At 32.2% G+C, this 17,987-nt stretch overlaps 1 protein-coding gene across 1 annotated transcript; it reads left to right on the top strand.

Moving 5' to 3' along the window:
* The first annotated feature begins 8,219 nt into the window (after positions 1 to 8,219).
* On the top strand, positions 8,220 to 10,702 carry LOC114373051 (cation/H(+) antiporter 24-like). The gene is made up of 2 exons (XM_028330601.1): positions 8,220 to 9,220; positions 9,524 to 10,702. Exons 1-2 carry the CDS (start codon positions 8,270 to 8,272, stop codon positions 10,685 to 10,687), a joined length of 2,115 nt encoding a protein of 704 aa, XP_028186402.1. The 5' UTR covers positions 8,220 to 8,269; the 3' UTR covers positions 10,688 to 10,702.
* Positions 10,703 to 17,987: the final 7,285 nt, after the last annotated feature.

Genomic DNA, 17,987 nt, shown 5'->3' with positions numbered 1-17,987 from the left:
ATGGCATTGGTGTTCATCGTTAGTTTGAAACATTAGTTATTTTCTTTTTTCTACCTTAATTTTTTTTAACTTTATTTATTATTATAGTTTGATGCGCGACATAAACTGCATCCATTAGTAAGCCTTAATAAACTGCATACGATAGATTAAATGTCAAATTCAAATGAGAAATATACAACAACATATTTAAACATAGACATTCAAATCATTCATTTTGGTGTCCGTGATGCCGTGAGGAAGTGCCACATGGTCGATCCCATCTTCGTGCTTGGCGATCAGGATTTCTTCTGCCCCGAGGTCTCCCCACTTCTTCTTCGTCAGCCTCAGCAGAAAATTTGTGACGCAAATCAACACCTAATAAGTCACCCATATTAGGCATTGGTCCCGGTACATTCCATTGTGTACCTAATGGGGCATTAGGTGTTGGAATTGGGCCATGATATTGCTGTGAAGGGGTCATAGTCGGTCATGAAAAATGAGGATATGTGTCCGCAACACCACCAAACGAATGCTCGCTTGTAGAAGTATCAGTGTGATGACCCTGAAAAGGATAGTGATGCATCTGTGTCGGATACTGAGCAAATGTTTGTGGCGTGTAATATATTCCATGGCCACGCTCTGCCATTTGTTGGGAATATTCTTTCGCTTCAACAACCTCTCTTCGTCTGCCTATGCCCTGAGTTTCAACACTTGACTGAAGAATGTGAAACTCTTGTGCTGGAAATTGACGCTCTGATGCAGGACCATGTGACACAGGCTCAATGATTCTCTCTTGCTCTTCCGATAAAATTGTAATTTTCTCCACATAAGGCAAGAGATCATCAACTGTCCATGTATTCCTCCTTTGAGGAGACACCATGTATTGTAATGTCTCCGCAACTTCAACCTGCAATTATTAGGGTCAGAAAATTAAAGGGCATCATTAAAAAAAATTTAAAGTTAAATATTAAAAAAAACAAAAAAATATCAATGAAGCCGTGTTTGCATTTTGTGAGTCAACAAACATCTTTGTCTTTTGCCTATACCAGACCATGTAGTCCGAGTTAAAGCTCAATAGACCCTCTTGTCGAGGATAAACGTCGACCCTAAAAGCATGACGATTGTTCCACTGATCAATCATTGGGGTGAACAATTGCCCCCAATTTTTGTCATGTTTCCCTTTTAGTGTTATGCCATGAATGTTCAAGGGTTGCGAATGAGACTCTGGAATTAGTTGATGCATTCCAAATTGTCTCAATAGTCTATCCGGTTGGTGCCACTCAATAACTTGGAAACAAATTAGTGGCACCAACGCGCACCACGCGACACTTTTGACTACACAAATGGGAGGCAACAATGATATAACAGTTGTTGTGTAAGGCTCCCACACAAACTGCATATAACAACATAGTTGTCAACATTTTAGTAAAACAACACTTATCATTTTTTATTTTACAAATACAATACCATGTTCTTACCTCATGACATTTCATAATATCTAACTTGCGACGAAAAACTCTCACATCATCATTGCCGATATGTTGGTTTCCACGTCGCATTCACCTACAAAGATTAAAATTTAATATACCCTAAAACCATTTATTCTTTTGAAATGAAAGACACTTTTAAAAATGACTAACCTGTGCCCTAGTGATTTATTTTCTACTTGGGAAGGAGTCCTCTTTGGAGCCAAGGTTGGACATCGTTCCCATGCCCACATTTGTAGTAAGATGCACATACCTCCGATTGATTTAGTTTTATAATCGATGGCACTGCACATCTCTCTGTATAGAAAAGCAAGTACGGCAGGTCCCCATGCATATGTGCTACAATCTCCAAAGTCACGTAAAAATTGAAGGTACCTTAGTGAAACTTTGTTACTGCTTTTGTCAATGAACAAGACACCTCTAATGAATCTCAGTATCCATGCACGGGCAAACCTTTGTACTTGTTCTTCGTCGTCGTGGTTATTTATTTGTGCAAAATGGTGAGCCAGCCAACTTAATTTAACCACACTACCTTTAATTTCACCTTCTTGTGGTCTGACTCCCAATAATTCCTCACATAAATTAGCCCAATTAAGATTTGTTGGACCAATTAATGGTAAACCAATCACACGTAGACCTAACAATACAGAGATGTCTTGAAGAGTAATAGTACACTCTCTGCATCTCATGTGAAACGTATGTGTTTCCAACTTCCATCTTTCTATCAAAGCACTAATTACTGAGACATTTATTTTTAAGTATCCCATCTTCATAATCCAGTAAAAACCAGATTGTTGAAGGAAAGAAAAAATTTGCTCTGAAATTTCTTCTTCCCCTTGATATGTGGGGACAACACGTCTGATATGTAATTTCTGATCTTCTTCCTCATTCCAAACATGTTCTGAAACATGCTTAGGTTGCATCCATAATACATCACCATCGATCGGGCCAGACTTAATTTTAATATGTGATGAACATGACGACGAAGATGTCATTGCTACTTCGAAATAAAATATAATACAATAAATTCACAAAATAATTTATACATTATTTGTAGATAATATAAATAAAACTACGCAGATTTATAAAAAACGTTATTAAATATATATAAATAAATTTGTAATAAATAAAATTGGACAATTTTGAATATATTCTATAGATAAATTAAAATACATGTGAAGAAAAATTTAAATAAATAACAAAATATATTTATTTGATAACAAAATATATTTATTTGATAACAAAATATATTATACAAATAATAAAATTTAAATATATTCTATAAATAATTTCAAATACATACACACAAACAAATTTAAATAAATAACATAATATATTCTACAATTAACAAATAAATAATCAAATAAAATATGGACTACCAAATAAATTAAAGTACAAACAAATATTTAAATGCAAAAAATTATTTAAACAAGTGTAATACAAAAATAATAATAATAATGTACAATGTATCATATATTTAATCACGTAAATTTTTTAAAACAAATAATATTAACCTACAAATTAGAAATAAAACCTATCATGTACTAACATAAACTACCCTATCATATATATATATATATATATATATATATATATATATATATATATAAATTCAAACTAAAAATAACTAAAATAAATAATATAACTTATCAACTCATTTATTTAAAACTCAAAATTGTTTAGCCTAATATTATTACAAAAGCTCAAAATTATTTAGCCTAATATTACAAAAGCTCAAAATTTATGTGTGTCTAAATTTTAGGTATATATACCTAAAGCTAATATTAACTTGTGTCTAATATTACAAAAGCTAATATTACGTGTGTCTAACTAAAATATCATACATATATAACACATATAATATCTCAGAATATATACAACAACCAAATAATATTTTCATACTAACTAACCAAATAATATTTTCATGCTAATTAACCTAACCTTCGAATACCTATTAATACATAAAAATTAACAATAGAATACATATTAAAACTAACTAACCTAATCTTGAAATACCTATTAATACTAACTAATCTAATCTTTTTATAATATTAAGAACAAAATACATAAATATTATTTAATTCAAAAAATACTTACCAGGGATTATGGAGGAGAAAGAGCACACACGAAAATTGAAGAACAAAGGAAAGGGTAGCACACTGGAGGAGAAGCTCAGGAATTTGGGGAGGAGAAGCTTTGTACGTTTGAAATGTAAGTTAATGTTGTTGATGGAGATTTTTTTTTATAGCAGAAAAAGTAAATGCTCAACGTTCAAAAGCAACGTTAAAAAGCATTGTTCTTCTGCATGCAAGCCCTAGCTCCTGGAACACCGCAACCCTAGCTCCTGCACCCCTGCAACACTGCACTCTAGCAACCTGCAACACTGCAACGCTGGGCAGCAGGTGTCTCGCCAATGGGATAGGCGAGACCTGCTCATGGGGTGTGTCTTGCCAATGGTAGCAGCGACACACCCTCCACGTCAGGCCAAGTCAGCGTGCTTCTCGCCATTGTTGTTGGCGGTTCCTACGTGGAATGCATCTTGCCCGTGACAATGGCGGCACCCTCTAGGTCAGTAACCTTCTCGCCATCGTCAATGGCGGCATCAGTGGTCTCGTCATTCCTTCCGGCGACACCCATGAAAAAAGAGACTCCCTCCGTTAATACTTCCAGAAGGGACCCTCTTTGGTAAATAGTTTGTAAAAGGGTCCCTGTCTGGTAAATTTGCCGAAGGATGGCAGTGGCAGAGTGATCGACCAAAATGATCATGCTTGATGAAAATGAATCATCTTGACCATCAATAGCTCAAACTTTTAAGGGAAAACAATCCTTTAGTGATTTTTGATTACTTTCTATCATGAATTTCTACCTTGAAAGTAATGTTAACAGTTAACACTATTGAATTCATAATTCTTCTTTATCATTCTAATTTCCCAAATATTTCCAAACCTAATACATAGAATAAAATGTAATGGATACCAAGAATTCTCAAAATAAGTTAATACATCCTATTAGAATGTAAGTGTTACCATAATGTATCACATATATAATAATGTACTTCTGCTGCATATAAAATATATTTAATATAATTTTTTTAAAATATATTAAAATATAAATCATTTAATTACTTATTTATTGATGTTCAATTTTAGCAAAATTTGACATAAAATTTCAACTAATTTTATCTTATTTGATGTTATTATGTTTAAAATATCTTTTATTTAATTGAGGTGGTAGTTTCAATGAATTTTTTGTTATTCTTATACCAAATTCCAATTAAGGATAAATTGAAAAAAAATAATTTTTGATTAAAATTAATACAATTAAATATGATTAACTAACTTTTTTTTAGTTAACAGGACATGTTTTTTCCCCCTCATATTTGAGATTGAATGGAGAATAATTTAACGGTATAGTAATTGTTAAATTATTGTTAAATCACATTGTCCATTTCAACATTTGTTAGTATTTATAAAAATTATATTTTATATGAAATTATTAAATAATATAATAATTATTTAAGTTACTAGATGTAATTGGACCATTACTTTTATATATATATATATATATATATATATATATATATATATAATTTATTTTATTATTCTTTATCGAAATGGATGATAACTCACATTGTCCATGTCAATATCATTTTCCATATCTTTATAATTAGAAATTTATATTAGGCATAGAAAAGTTTAGGCTTAAATATCTTTTTCCATTCCTGAAAATTAGTTTTTTTTTTATTTATTTTCCTTACAAATTTATTTTTTGTTTTAATCCTTTCAAACTGTGTTTGTTTTGTTTCTCATCCTTACAATATTTTGGATAATATTTTTCACTCTTTAAAACACTTTTTTTACTGTTGAAAACCCACATCTTATGACAACAAATAAAACAAATACATTTTGTAAGGACTAAAATAAAAAAATTTATAGGGATAAAATGAGAAAAACGTTAAATTGTAGGGAGGAAAAGTGTATTTAAGTCATAATTTTATATAGAGTAACATTTTCCATATATGTGTTGTTATCATTGTCGATATTTCTAACCTATGCAAAGTTACATCCACTCTGAATTCACTCTCAACCAACTTTAATTAACTAATTAATTGTAAATTTTTTAGAAAGAATAATTATCTCTCTCATTATTTTATAGATCCACTTAAATGTAATATGTCTTCCCATTAAACTAATAATGATTACTAAAAGTTTTTAATTTAAGTAAACTTACAAAAAGAATAACAAAAATAGTTATTTTTAAAAAAAATTCATGATTAACATTTGTTACATAAAGTGAAGAAAATAAAGTTACACCGTTAAAAAATGGTATATAAATTTTATCTAAAATTTGTTTTCAGCATTTTAGGTAATAAATATTAATCTTGATTTATCATAAAAAATAATTATTTCATTTATTTATTTTGTAAGTTTACTTAAAAACTGTTAGTAATTATTATTAGTTTAATGAGAAAAGAAAGATTATATCAAAGTGAATCTATAAAATAAATAAGAGAGAAACAATTACTTTTTCAAAAGAATTATATAATCAATTAGTTAATTAAAATTGATAAAAAAATGAGTCATTAACAAAGCTTAATATATAAAAAGTTGCACAGGTTAAAAAAATTGTATCATTATTACAAAATCTGGGTTCCACCAACCAAGGCTTTAAATTCTGTACCCTGACATTTGGCGGCTAAAGTTGAGCTGAACCATATTCAATTCCTCTGAATCTTTATGCTTTGCTGAAAATTCATTCTTCATGGGCCTACTGTTGATTGCAATTTAAGGGCCCTAAGACAGTCTCAGAATTTATATTATGGGGCCCCATGTTTGCAGTCTCTCTCCATGGCATTTTACTCTTTACACAATATAATTTGATGTTCATAAAATTACTCATGCGATCCAGAGACCATCACAATAATTAAAAAAATATTGAATTTAGAAGTTAATAGAAAGAAAGTTTGCAAAATGTCATTTGTATTCTTTGATTTGAAGCAGACCAAACCAGGAGGTTTAATCACTCTCAAGAAAATTTAATATTAGAATTGTTAAATAATATCGATAATGTTCAAAGAAATTTAATTTTGAGGACGAACAATGAACTTGTATATATATAAAAAAAATTATGCATAAGCTTGTATATGATTAGCCGAACAACATACATAAAAAAATGTCCAAGACTTCACGGAAATCATGCGTGAAATTAAGAATTTAATTAAAATGTATGGATAGTATAAGTTTTTTTTTTACATAGTTTGTTATGTAATCATCATTGATTCTTGTGTATCGTAAGATTAATATTTTTTGTAATAATTATTTTAAACTTATATATTTATAATGATTTTTAATTAGTTAATAGTATAAAAAAATTTAAAATTAAAGATTCTTATGAAAATTAAAATTGTGAAATTAATATAAAATATAAAAATATGTGTAATGTCTGTGCATTGTATTCTTACACAAAGTCTCACTCTATCATATTTAAAAATCATATATTAAAATAAAATTATTAATATTCCGTTGATATACATTAAAATTTGAAGATAGGCAATATTCTTTTAAAATATATCAAACTAATACCTCTTTGATAATATGTTTATAGTTTCTTTTTAAATTTTAATAAAACTAATGTAATTATAATTTGAAGATGGATCAATAAAAAACTATATTCTATATAACATTATAGTTGATTATATGAGAGTTAACTAGTGTAATTTATAGTGGTATAATTAAGTGTGAAAATCCTCTCAAAAAAAATTTGTGTGAAAAAATGCGTGATCTTAAAAATTTATAATGTAGAGACACAATGCATGATTTCCGCCAAATCAAATATTATTTTCAGAATAAAAAAAATAAAATAATAATTTGCATTTTTATTTAATATTTTACAATAAAATTAAAACATATGACCTTCATATATATGATTTATACTAGAACTATTTATTTCATACTAAATACTAACAATTATGTAAGTATAATGTTTACCTCACAAAAATGAAGAATAAATAATTGAGGCTAACTTTAAGCATTAGAATGAAAAAGGAACACTAGTTCTCCTACTTTAACGCATATCCATTATCCTTTGTACGTAGGATTTGTTTCTCCTTTCCTTCTCTCTCTCTTTGTGTATTTTTTCTTTTGTAATTTTTTGCATGAGCATGGTTTTCTGAAAGCTTCATGAATGACAAGGTTATTACAAACACATAGTTGGCTACAAACATCCAATGGATGGAAGGAAGAATTCGATCCTCCCCCTATCCTGCAACAAAACATGGTTGACGTTACTATGAATAACAATACAATTTCTTTCCCCATTTTTTGTCAATCAATTCAACAATCTCACCCTGTTGGAATCTTCAATGGTGGCAATCCTTTAGCTCACTCCTTCTCACTAATCATGTTCAATCTCATTTTAAATACTCTCATCACTCGCAGTCTCCAAGTTCTTCTTAAGCCCCTCAAACAACCTGTAATCATATCTCAAATAATAGTAAGCCGTTTCCTCCATCTTGTAATTACATTTATTCATCATATTGTTAATATTAGTGATATTATGTCCTTTTGTTATATTAATTAATATCAAATTATATATATATATATATATATATATATAACACCTTGTTCTTAAAATGTTGAGAATAATAACTAACTTTAAAAGAGTTACTTTTAGAATAAATAGATTCAGCATCGCTATCATCTAATCAAATGTTGATAAAATTTTCACGTGTATATGTGTGTTTGAAGGGTGGTATGATTGTTGGGCCTTCCTTTTTGGGGCAATCTAGATGGTTCCAACGACACATGATGACGGAGTCAACCCAATTCATAATGCGCAATCTTGGAGTAATGGGATTCATGTTCTTTCTTTTCATGTATGGTGTGAGGATGGATCCAACACTTTTAAGAAAATCAGGAAAATTGCACGTATCAACTGCATTCATAAGCATAACAATCCCCATGGTGACAGCGTTTGTTGTGGCACTATGCATGAGAAAAAACATGGACAAAGAAATGGCCTTGATTCCTTCATTAGGATCAATATCAGGTTACTTGGGGATCACAGCATTCCCTGTTCTCTACCACATCCTCAAAGAGTTTAACCTTCTAAACTCAGACATGGGTCGAAGTGCACTGTCCATAGCATTAATTGGTGACTCATTTGGTATGCTTTGTATCATGGCATTTGAGGCATCAAGTCAAGGAGAAACTAAGATGATCAATACCTTATGGTATATGATTTCTTTTGTGGGCTTGATGGCATTCCTTATGTTTTGTGTTAGACCCGCTATGATATGGATCAATAACAATACTCCAGAAGGGCACCCTGTGCAACAGTCCTTTGTGGTTGCAATTTTTCTAGGGGCTCTTGTAATGGGCTTCTTAACTGACATGTTTGGCATAGCAATTGCTAATGGGCCAGTGTTTTTGGGCCTGGTAATTCCAGATGGGCCTCGTGTGGGAGCAACAATTGTACAAAAGACCGAAACAATTATGGCTGATATTCTTCTACCATTCTCATTCATTATGGTGGGATCATACACTGATTTCTATGCCATGAGTGCTTCTGGTTGGTCCAGCTTAGAACCATTGATTGTCATGGTTATTACTGGCTACGTTCTCAAATTCTTTTCCACTTGGATTGTTCTACATTTCTGGCGAATGCCTCTCAGAGAGGGACTAACCCTTAGCCTCACTTTGAGCTTAAGAGGCCATATTGAACTTATATTGTTTGTGCATTGGATGGACAAAAATGTAAGCTCCACCTTTAATATTTACATTTCTTTCATTTGGTTTAAGAGTGCTAGCAACACATACGCTTCTCTATAAGATAAAGTTTATAAAAACTGTAAAATTAGTGAAACTTGTTAAATAAGCAAAGTGAAAACCATAAAAAAATTATAATTTTCAATAAATTTCAATGTTTAAAAATAGTGTAAAGAAATGCTATATAACAATATACTCTTTCCAACACTCTATTAATAACAAATTTTTGTAAGTTTCACTTTCTATTTAATAAATAGTGAAGTGTATGTGTTAAAAAATGTGTTGCCAGAGTATATATATTACTGTCATCTCTATATTTCAAAGACATTCGATCCAATACAATTGTTGTTGTGGTTACAGATCTTACATATTCCAGACTTCACATTATTGGTTCTTATGACAACAATACTGACAGCAACATTCGCTCCTTTGATAAACATATTATATGATCCAACAAAGCCATACATGGTGAACCAAAGAAGGACCATTCAACACAACCCTCCAGATGAAGAGCTTAGAATAGTGTTATGTATTCTTGACACTGAAACCATAAATGGTTTCATCCGTTTGCTTGATATCTCAAATCCAAACTCAAGCAGCCCCTTATCTATTTCTGTTGTTAGACTAGCTGAGCTTGTAGCACGTGCCAACCCTTTGTTCTTAGACCATGAAAAGCAACGAGTGCCTCCAAATTATCAATGGACAAACACCATAAATGCCCTCACACAGCATCAGCAACACAAAGGAATGTTAATGAAGCTCCATTTCTTCACAGCTGTGACTCCAAAGCAGACAATGTTCAGAGACATATGTGAGCTTGCCCTAGAACAAGAGGCTTCTTTGATCATCTTACCTTTCAAATCTTCTTCTGATGTTCACAACCACTCAGTGAATTCACAAGTCTTGAACACTGCACCTTGCTCAGTTGCAATTTTTGTTGATAAGGGGCTTCCAGATATCAACAACATAGGCAGTAGTAGTACTTCCTTTCGTCGAAGCCAGTATCGATTCGCCGTGTTGTTTCTTGGTGGTGGAGATGCTAGAGAGGCTCTTGTTTATGCAGATAGGATGGTTGCTAACCAAGATGTGTCCCTCACAGTTATAAGATTTCTCTCTCGCAACTTTAAAGGGTACAATGAAATTGAGAAGAAGCTTGATGATGGAATTGTGACTTGGTTTTGGGTTAAGAATGAGATTAATCAAAGAGTGGTGTATAGAGAGGTGCTGGTTAGTAATGGAGAAGAAACAATTGAAGAAATTCAAGCCATGAATGATGGTGCTTTTGATCTTTTGATTGTGGGAAGAAAACATGGAATAAACCCAATTCTTCTCACTGGGTTATCAGAATGGAGTGAAAGTGACGAGTTGGGACTCATAGGAGACTATGTTTCCTCTGCAGATTTTTTTGGCTCAGCTTCTGTTTTAGTTGTTCAACAACAAATCTTAAGAGGCTAATAAAATTGGGATCTGCCATTACATGCATCATACATGGTGATCTTAACTAAAAAGTTATATGATAGAAATTTTTGCCAACTAAGTTAAAACATTATTTAGCCACTTTCAGGTACCTAATAGATAGCCAAATTAACTAAATTACTAGTGAATAGTTAAGAACTAGCATTTAGATGAAGACAAACGTTTAGTGTTCTTTAGAAAGAATAGATAATGTAGTGGGTTCTTGTAGAGCTACGTTATGCATCTCTTACTTCAAAATCACAGGTGAATAGACAAAATGAAAAAAAATAACTCATTTAATTTTTTATCTGGTTGGGTGTTGATGTTCTTTGTGTCTTATTAGTTATTACACAATCAAAACTAAAGAGACTATTAAACATGATAGTTAATCTAGCATGATAATTATTTTAAGTAAAATAAAAATCTACTTATTTTATTAAAAACAAAACTTATTTTAAAAATAAGCTTAAAAAGCTCTTAATTTATAACACAAGGCATTCCCACAACTCTATTGTTTTGTATTTTCTGAAGCACCTAAATTTGGGTTTGATCGAGTTGTACTATTTCCTCTTTCAATTTGGTTTTTCATTAGTCTTTTGACATGAGTCTCATGAGTAGACTCATGAGAAAGAAAGTCATAAAGGTAATGATTCAACCTTCAAAGCATTACATTTTTAACTTGATTTAGATGAAGCTAAACTTATTGCGAAGATTAGATAATTTTGGCATGAAGGTACAGTTGAGTTCATGGAGAGTTATCAAAAAGCTTCTAGAACACTCTACTATACCCAATTTATTTGTTTTTTAAGATTTTAGATAAATTAAATAAATATATAATTATATAATAAGATAATTATTAAAAATAAAATATAAATAATAAGTGAGAAAATAGCACCATACTGTTATTGAATGAAAGAGCACGATATATAGTAACATGCATCAAGTTTTATATGTACTATTGACGAGTCTACTAATGAAAAAGAAGAGTATTGAAGATTTGAATTCAACCTTCGAAGTATTAATTATAATGCTTCTTCAACTTGATTTACATGAAGACGAATATATATATATATATATATATATATATATATATATATATATATATATATATATATATATATATATATATATAACTTTCAGGTTAGGTTAGAGTAAGTTAGTAATGTACATAAAAAAATTTGGACAAAAAATCAGTTAAAATATTTTGTTTTAATAATTTCTTTTAGGGAATTATAGTCATTTAGTGTTTGTTATTTTAAAAATAAAAGTAAAAACATTTCTCTCCCCACTAACTCCTTCACGATTTCTCTCTCTGTCACGTGCACGTTCACTTACCATTTTCACGTTTCAGTTTCATCCAATTTTTCCAGCTTTTTACTTTTGTTCTCCTACAAAAATTTTCTCACCAAATCTCTTGCTGAAAAGTTTTATCTCCTAAACCCTAAATCCTAAAACTTAAATTCTAAAGTTTGCACTTATTATATCTAACATTCCTTCCTTTCGTGTCCGTAGAGAAAACCCCCAAATTTTTTAATACATGTTACGTAGAGCACCTTCAGACTTAACGGTTGGCAAGTTGACTAACAGATGCTGTCATGTGATTTACACGAGTTTTAATAAAAATATTGTTACCAAAATGTCCACTTCTTCTAAAGGCTCACGCTAAATGAGAAATATACTGGACCAAAAATAATTCCAGCTCAGCTCCAGCATGAGTTCCCTCCCTACGATGCCATCAAATCATTTTTTTTAAAGATAAATAATCACTTTTATCTTTAAATGTGTAATTTATTGACAAATATATCCCTAAAAAATAAAAATATAAAATTTAATCTCTGAAAGTATAAAAAGTGTGATAAAGATATCCAATCGTTAACTTTCATCCGTCACCGTTAGTAAAATAGCTTATGCGATATAAAGGGACGAACGAATATGTCACTCAAATGATTATCAACGTGGTCATGCTCACTAGATTGGATGAAAATATCATTAAGATATCATTTTTTTTATGTAAATGTCTATACATTTTTGTTGGACGAAAAAATGTCAATATTTTTTATTGGAGAAAAAATGTCATTAAGTTGTTTGGAGCTAAATGTCACTATGTTCCATTGGACCAAAATGTAAAAAGTTATCATTATTAGACGAAAATGTCAGTAAATTTTTATTGAACATAAATATCAATATATTTCTATTGGACTAATTTGTTAAATCCAAAGTTTCATTTCATTTAAGAATAAAATATAATTTTAGGATAAATTTTCATCATTTTTTCATTACAAACATAACATCAAAATAATCACTTAAATAATATTTTGCAAACATAATTTTAAACAAACATAATAATAACGATAATATTGATTATTCATCATAATTTTTTAGGTTTATCAAAATTATCTAAAATAAACATTGTATTAGTCTACCAAAATAAATATTGTAACAGTGTATACCAATCAATACAATTTTTTCCAAATTATAATAATTAGTCATAATCTACTATAAATAAAAGATAAATATATCTCATATTTTACTTTTTCGAATATTGACTATTTTATTAATAGTGACAAAGTTAACGTCTAAATATATTTGTCGTCAGAAACTAAATTTTGTATGTTCATCTTTTAAGAGATGCATTTTTTTATCATTTTACCATCAAAAATAGAAAATAAAGAAAACAGAATAATTTAAACCATTAAAGCATTATAAATCCAGAAACTAACATGTGTAATAATCTGATGTATTTACAACATGAGAAGAACAATATGAATATACATCAAACAAATCTCAAAATTCAACATTTTTACAACATCAAAAGAACAAAATACCAAAGGAATTATTGTAAGTGACAAAAAAGAACTTCCAGCAAGTCTTCAATCATAGCTTCGACACTAAAATCAGTTGCACTGGCTATCCATTCAAATCACCGAAGGCAATAATCTGTCCTAATTTTGGTGACGTTTGAAACGGTATCGACGCAAGCCATAGATATCTTCTAACTTGGGATCTATGCCACAAAGGAGAGCGAAACCACTACATCATCGAAGCGATTCACATGGCTCTAGATCTAAGTCGTCGGTGGTACGGAGAGATCTTAGAATGTGAGTTTAAGTCTAACTCAACCCCAAAAGCTAGCTCAATGGGTGAGGGTTGCCCCTCACTTATATATTCTAATTTGGCACACCCCTTTACGCCCAACACTTCTTGGGTTTGGGCTTTTTGGTGTGTGAATAACAAATGATGGGTGATCCTTTGGATTAATATTGAATATGCTCTGATACCATCTTAGAATGTGAGTTTAGGCCTAACTTAATCCTAAAAGCTAGCTCAAGGGGTGAGGGTTGCTCCTCACTTATATATTCTAATTTGGTTTTATTTTTAACCGATGTGGAACTTGGATTTTTCTCAACACACCCCCTCATGCCTAGCACTTCTTGGGCTTGGTGCGTAAACAACAATGGTGGGTGGTCCTTTTTTTTTTATTATTAATCTTGAATATGAGACTTGGATTTTTCCCAATAAGAGGTGAAAGAGGTTGCGGCTTGAGGAGCAAAGAGAGAGGTGCGAGCATATTGAGAGCATGAGAGGAATTCCACATAAGATGAATTAGAGGTTAGCAACTTGAGGAGAGGGAGGAGAGGCCTTTGGGGGAGAAGAGGGGCAACGCTAAATGAACCGGGAAACTAACGGAACACAGACACCCTTATAACTAAATTTTTATTTTATTAAAGAAACCAAATGAACACAGACACCCTTATGGACAAGGGGGCTCAAAGTAATGTGATTAATAAGAGAGGGATATCAAATGTGTCACATTTCTATTGTATTTTTATTTTGCTAAAATTTATATATATATATATATATATATATATATATATATATATATATATATATATCATTATAAAGTTTGAATTTATTATTTTTTATTTATTTAATGAGATTTCAAGGATTAAAAATAGAAATTTTTCAAAATTTAGGAATTGAAAGCCTTAATGAAAAAAATTTGAAGGACTTTAACCAGTCAAACAAAAGTTTTGATACTAAAAATCTTAATGGAAAAAATTAAAAGACCTTGATCAATCAAACAAAAGTTTAAGGACTAAAAATCAAATTTTAAAAAAATTTAGAAACTAAAAGCTTAGTTAATCTTAATGAGAAATACAAATTTCAGATCCTACACGATATGATAGAATCAAAAGTGATAACACTTTTTTTATTTATTTATGATATTCGGAACTAAATTACAACAAAATTGAGCCCTGTTATAACATAATTTTTATAAATTTTTTCCATTAAGGTTTTTAATTCCTAATATTTTATTTAACTGGTAAAAGCTCCTTAATTTTTTTCACACTACTACAAAATGGTGATTCAACATCATCGCATCTACATCGATTATCGAAAAACCGATGTAGTAAAATTTGCGGTTGCATTTTTGAAATTAAAACTAACTATGTTAAGACATTAACAACCATTTTTATAAAACGGTCTTTGATGTGAATGTTACGAAGACGGTTTTATAAAAATCGTGTTAGTTCATAAGCATCCTATTATGGTTTTTTAAATGCCCGTCTTTGAAGTCATGCGATTTTAATTTGTTCTATTTTCACTTTCTAATTAAGCTGACTACTACAGCTTGTTGAAGATGTGCATTTTCTGGTGACCTACATAGTGTGCCACAAGCTCCATCGTCACCTCCTTCCCTCTGTCGTGACCTCGAAAGTGTGCCACAAGCTTCATCTTTGTTCGACATCCTCATTTTGTGTCTTAGTCGCTCTCGACATCTTCGTTCAGCATTCTCATTCTATGTCTTACTCGTTCTCGACAGCTAGTGTGTTCCTTGTATTGCTTCCAACTGTCTCCTGCCGTGCAAGTACCAATATTTGATTCATGCTCCTAAATTTAATTTGTTCTTTATTCGTACTCCCTCATTTCGATGTTTATCATATTATGAATTTGTGTTTGTTTAAACCCTAAATCTATTTAATTAGTTGTAAGTAGAAATCCCTTTTTCTCAGGCGCTGTTGGCATCTTAGGTTTGTACAATGCATGTCATAGATTAAAAACAACGTAAAAGCTATGGTCCCCCCATAGAAAGCTGATGTAGAAATGATATATAGCAATGTGGAAAACTGTACTATAGTGCTTACTTGACCGCAAAGTATAAAATGCAATGAGGAAGACAAAAAGAAGTAGAAAAAAACAGAGAAACCCGAGTTATCAGGCATTGCCATTTGTCATAGCACATGTTGTCCATGTCCCCTTCTCACTCCTGTTGGCATGTCATGAAGTTGTAGCTGTTTATTGTTGCTTTAAGAACACCACAATTTTTTTTTACATGATTTCATGGGAGCCATCATGATTTTTGCGATATCCAAACACACAGCTAATTCTTTAATGAAAGTGCTATAAACATTCTTCTTGTAAAATGACTCGTGTAACTTTATATATACATGCTTCTTGTTACTTAATTTACTTATTTGTAATTGTTGAGATGAGAGTAGTCAGTAAATGCATTAATATTGTTCTCGCTTATAAAAAAAATAGCACTATCCCTGACTCTAAGTGACCTGCCATAATACTAATGCACAGAAAGTTGAATCCTAATTTCCTTTTGGGTAGCAGAAGCCTATATGTACTGCAAGCAAGCTTCCCCATAATTAGGAAAGTCATCCATTTCATGCATCTTTATGAAAACCTCTCTGAGACATCAGTGAATCGCAATGCAATATTGTTGATGTGGACTTACATCTTGTGTTTACAGTATTGTTGTTTCTATTGTGTTTTTTAATGTACTTATTATATATATATATATATATATATATATATATATAAGTGTACACCCCACTAGCTACATGCCAACAATTCATTCACTATTCAAGCTTAAATTTTCAACAATGTTCCAATCCATTTATCTTGAAAACGCTGCAAAGTGCACCACTCCCTCTCCAACACACAAAATTATTCAGCCAATATCGGAACCCCTCCCAATCCGCCGCCCATCCAACAAAGATTGCCCACTCAACCACAAAGGCCTCCCCCACATAATTTGTTTCCCACATAGTCTCGACCAATCAGAAACGCCAATCCCAACACAAACACAAACCTGAGGAGTAACTTCCCGGAATGAAAGCCATCCGAATTCACCCAATACCAATGCCTTATACTGACCTACTACCATCTTTGATCAACAACTAGATGGTCATGGTGAACCCCGGGAAGGTCTATCAATCCCCCTTCCCCCGATGGTACAATCCCAATGCAACCTGTGCTTATCAAGGTGGTGTTCCGGGGCATTCTATAGAGCAATGTGTGGCCTTCAAGCACAAGGTACAAAGCTTGATTAACGTGGGATGACTGATGTTTCAAGAGGACAGTTTGAATGTAAGGACTAATCCCCTCGCCAGTCATGGGGGCTTGACGGTTAATGCAGTAGAAGAGTGGGAGCCTCGGGGGCTGAAACTGATGCGTGACGTGTTAACCTCTAGGAGGTTCATTTTGGTAGCACTGGGCGAAGCTGGTATGATTCACCTTGACGGGGACCAGGGAGATTCTTGTTTGATGCATCCAGGGGGCATCACACGATGTGGAGACATGCCCAATGGCGGAAGAGTTGCTACAGGGGATGATGGATAAAGGCCAAATTAAAGTCTACAGCGCGAGAAAAAGGGGAGAGGGATGTGTGCATGCAGTTGGATAATAAAAGCCCGAGAAAACCTAAGCCATTGGTGATCCACTTCACTAGGGATGTCCCACTCAGAGGCCCCGAGGTTTCCAGCCCGTCCCAGTTAAGAAACCTACGCCTTTCCTTTACAAAAGTGATAAGGCGGTGTCGTGGAAGTACGCCGTACAAGGGCCCGACAGAAGGAAAGACAAGTCTGCCATGCATGTTAAGGATGATCCGTCCTCCGCCAAAGTCACAAACATATCTAGTACAAGTGGTATGACTCGTAGTGGACGAATTTTCGTAGCACCCAAACTACCATTGCGGTCCAAGGACCCAAAAGGGAAAGCAAAGGCGGATATGGGCAAGAGCGATAACGCGGGCCTGACCCTAAATGACGAGGCCCCGGTTGGAAGGATTGTCGAGGAAGGGAACAACTTCAACAAGAAGGGAACATTCGCTGAGGAAGCGATCGAGTTCCTGAGAATCATCCAATAGAGTGAGTTCCAGGTGATTGAACAGCTAAACAAAACCCCAACTAGGATTTATCTGTTGGGGTTGCTTATGAACTCCGAGCCTCATCGGGCGTTGTTGGTCAAGATTTTGAACGAGGCCCATGTAGCGCAAGACACATCCATG

This window comes from Glycine soja, chromosome 11 (assembly GCF_004193775.1).
Source record: "Glycine soja cultivar W05 chromosome 11, ASM419377v2, whole genome shotgun sequence".
In the NCBI taxonomy this organism is placed as follows: Eukaryota; Viridiplantae; Streptophyta; class Magnoliopsida; order Fabales; family Fabaceae; genus Glycine; species Glycine soja.
The sequence above is the reverse complement of the archived record's forward strand: the minus strand, read 5'-3'. Positions and strand labels throughout refer to the sequence as shown.

Bases quoted from the DNA above. Each gene is read 5' to 3' on its own strand.
- LOC114373051 (XM_028330601.1), top strand. From the start codon at position 8,270: ATGATGACGGAGTCAACCCAATTCATAATGCGCAATCTTGGAGTAATG. The intron at 9,221-9,523 runs GTAAGCTCCACC...GTGTTGCCAGAG, and splicing joins TGCATTGGATGGACAAAAAT to TATATATATTACTGTCATCT.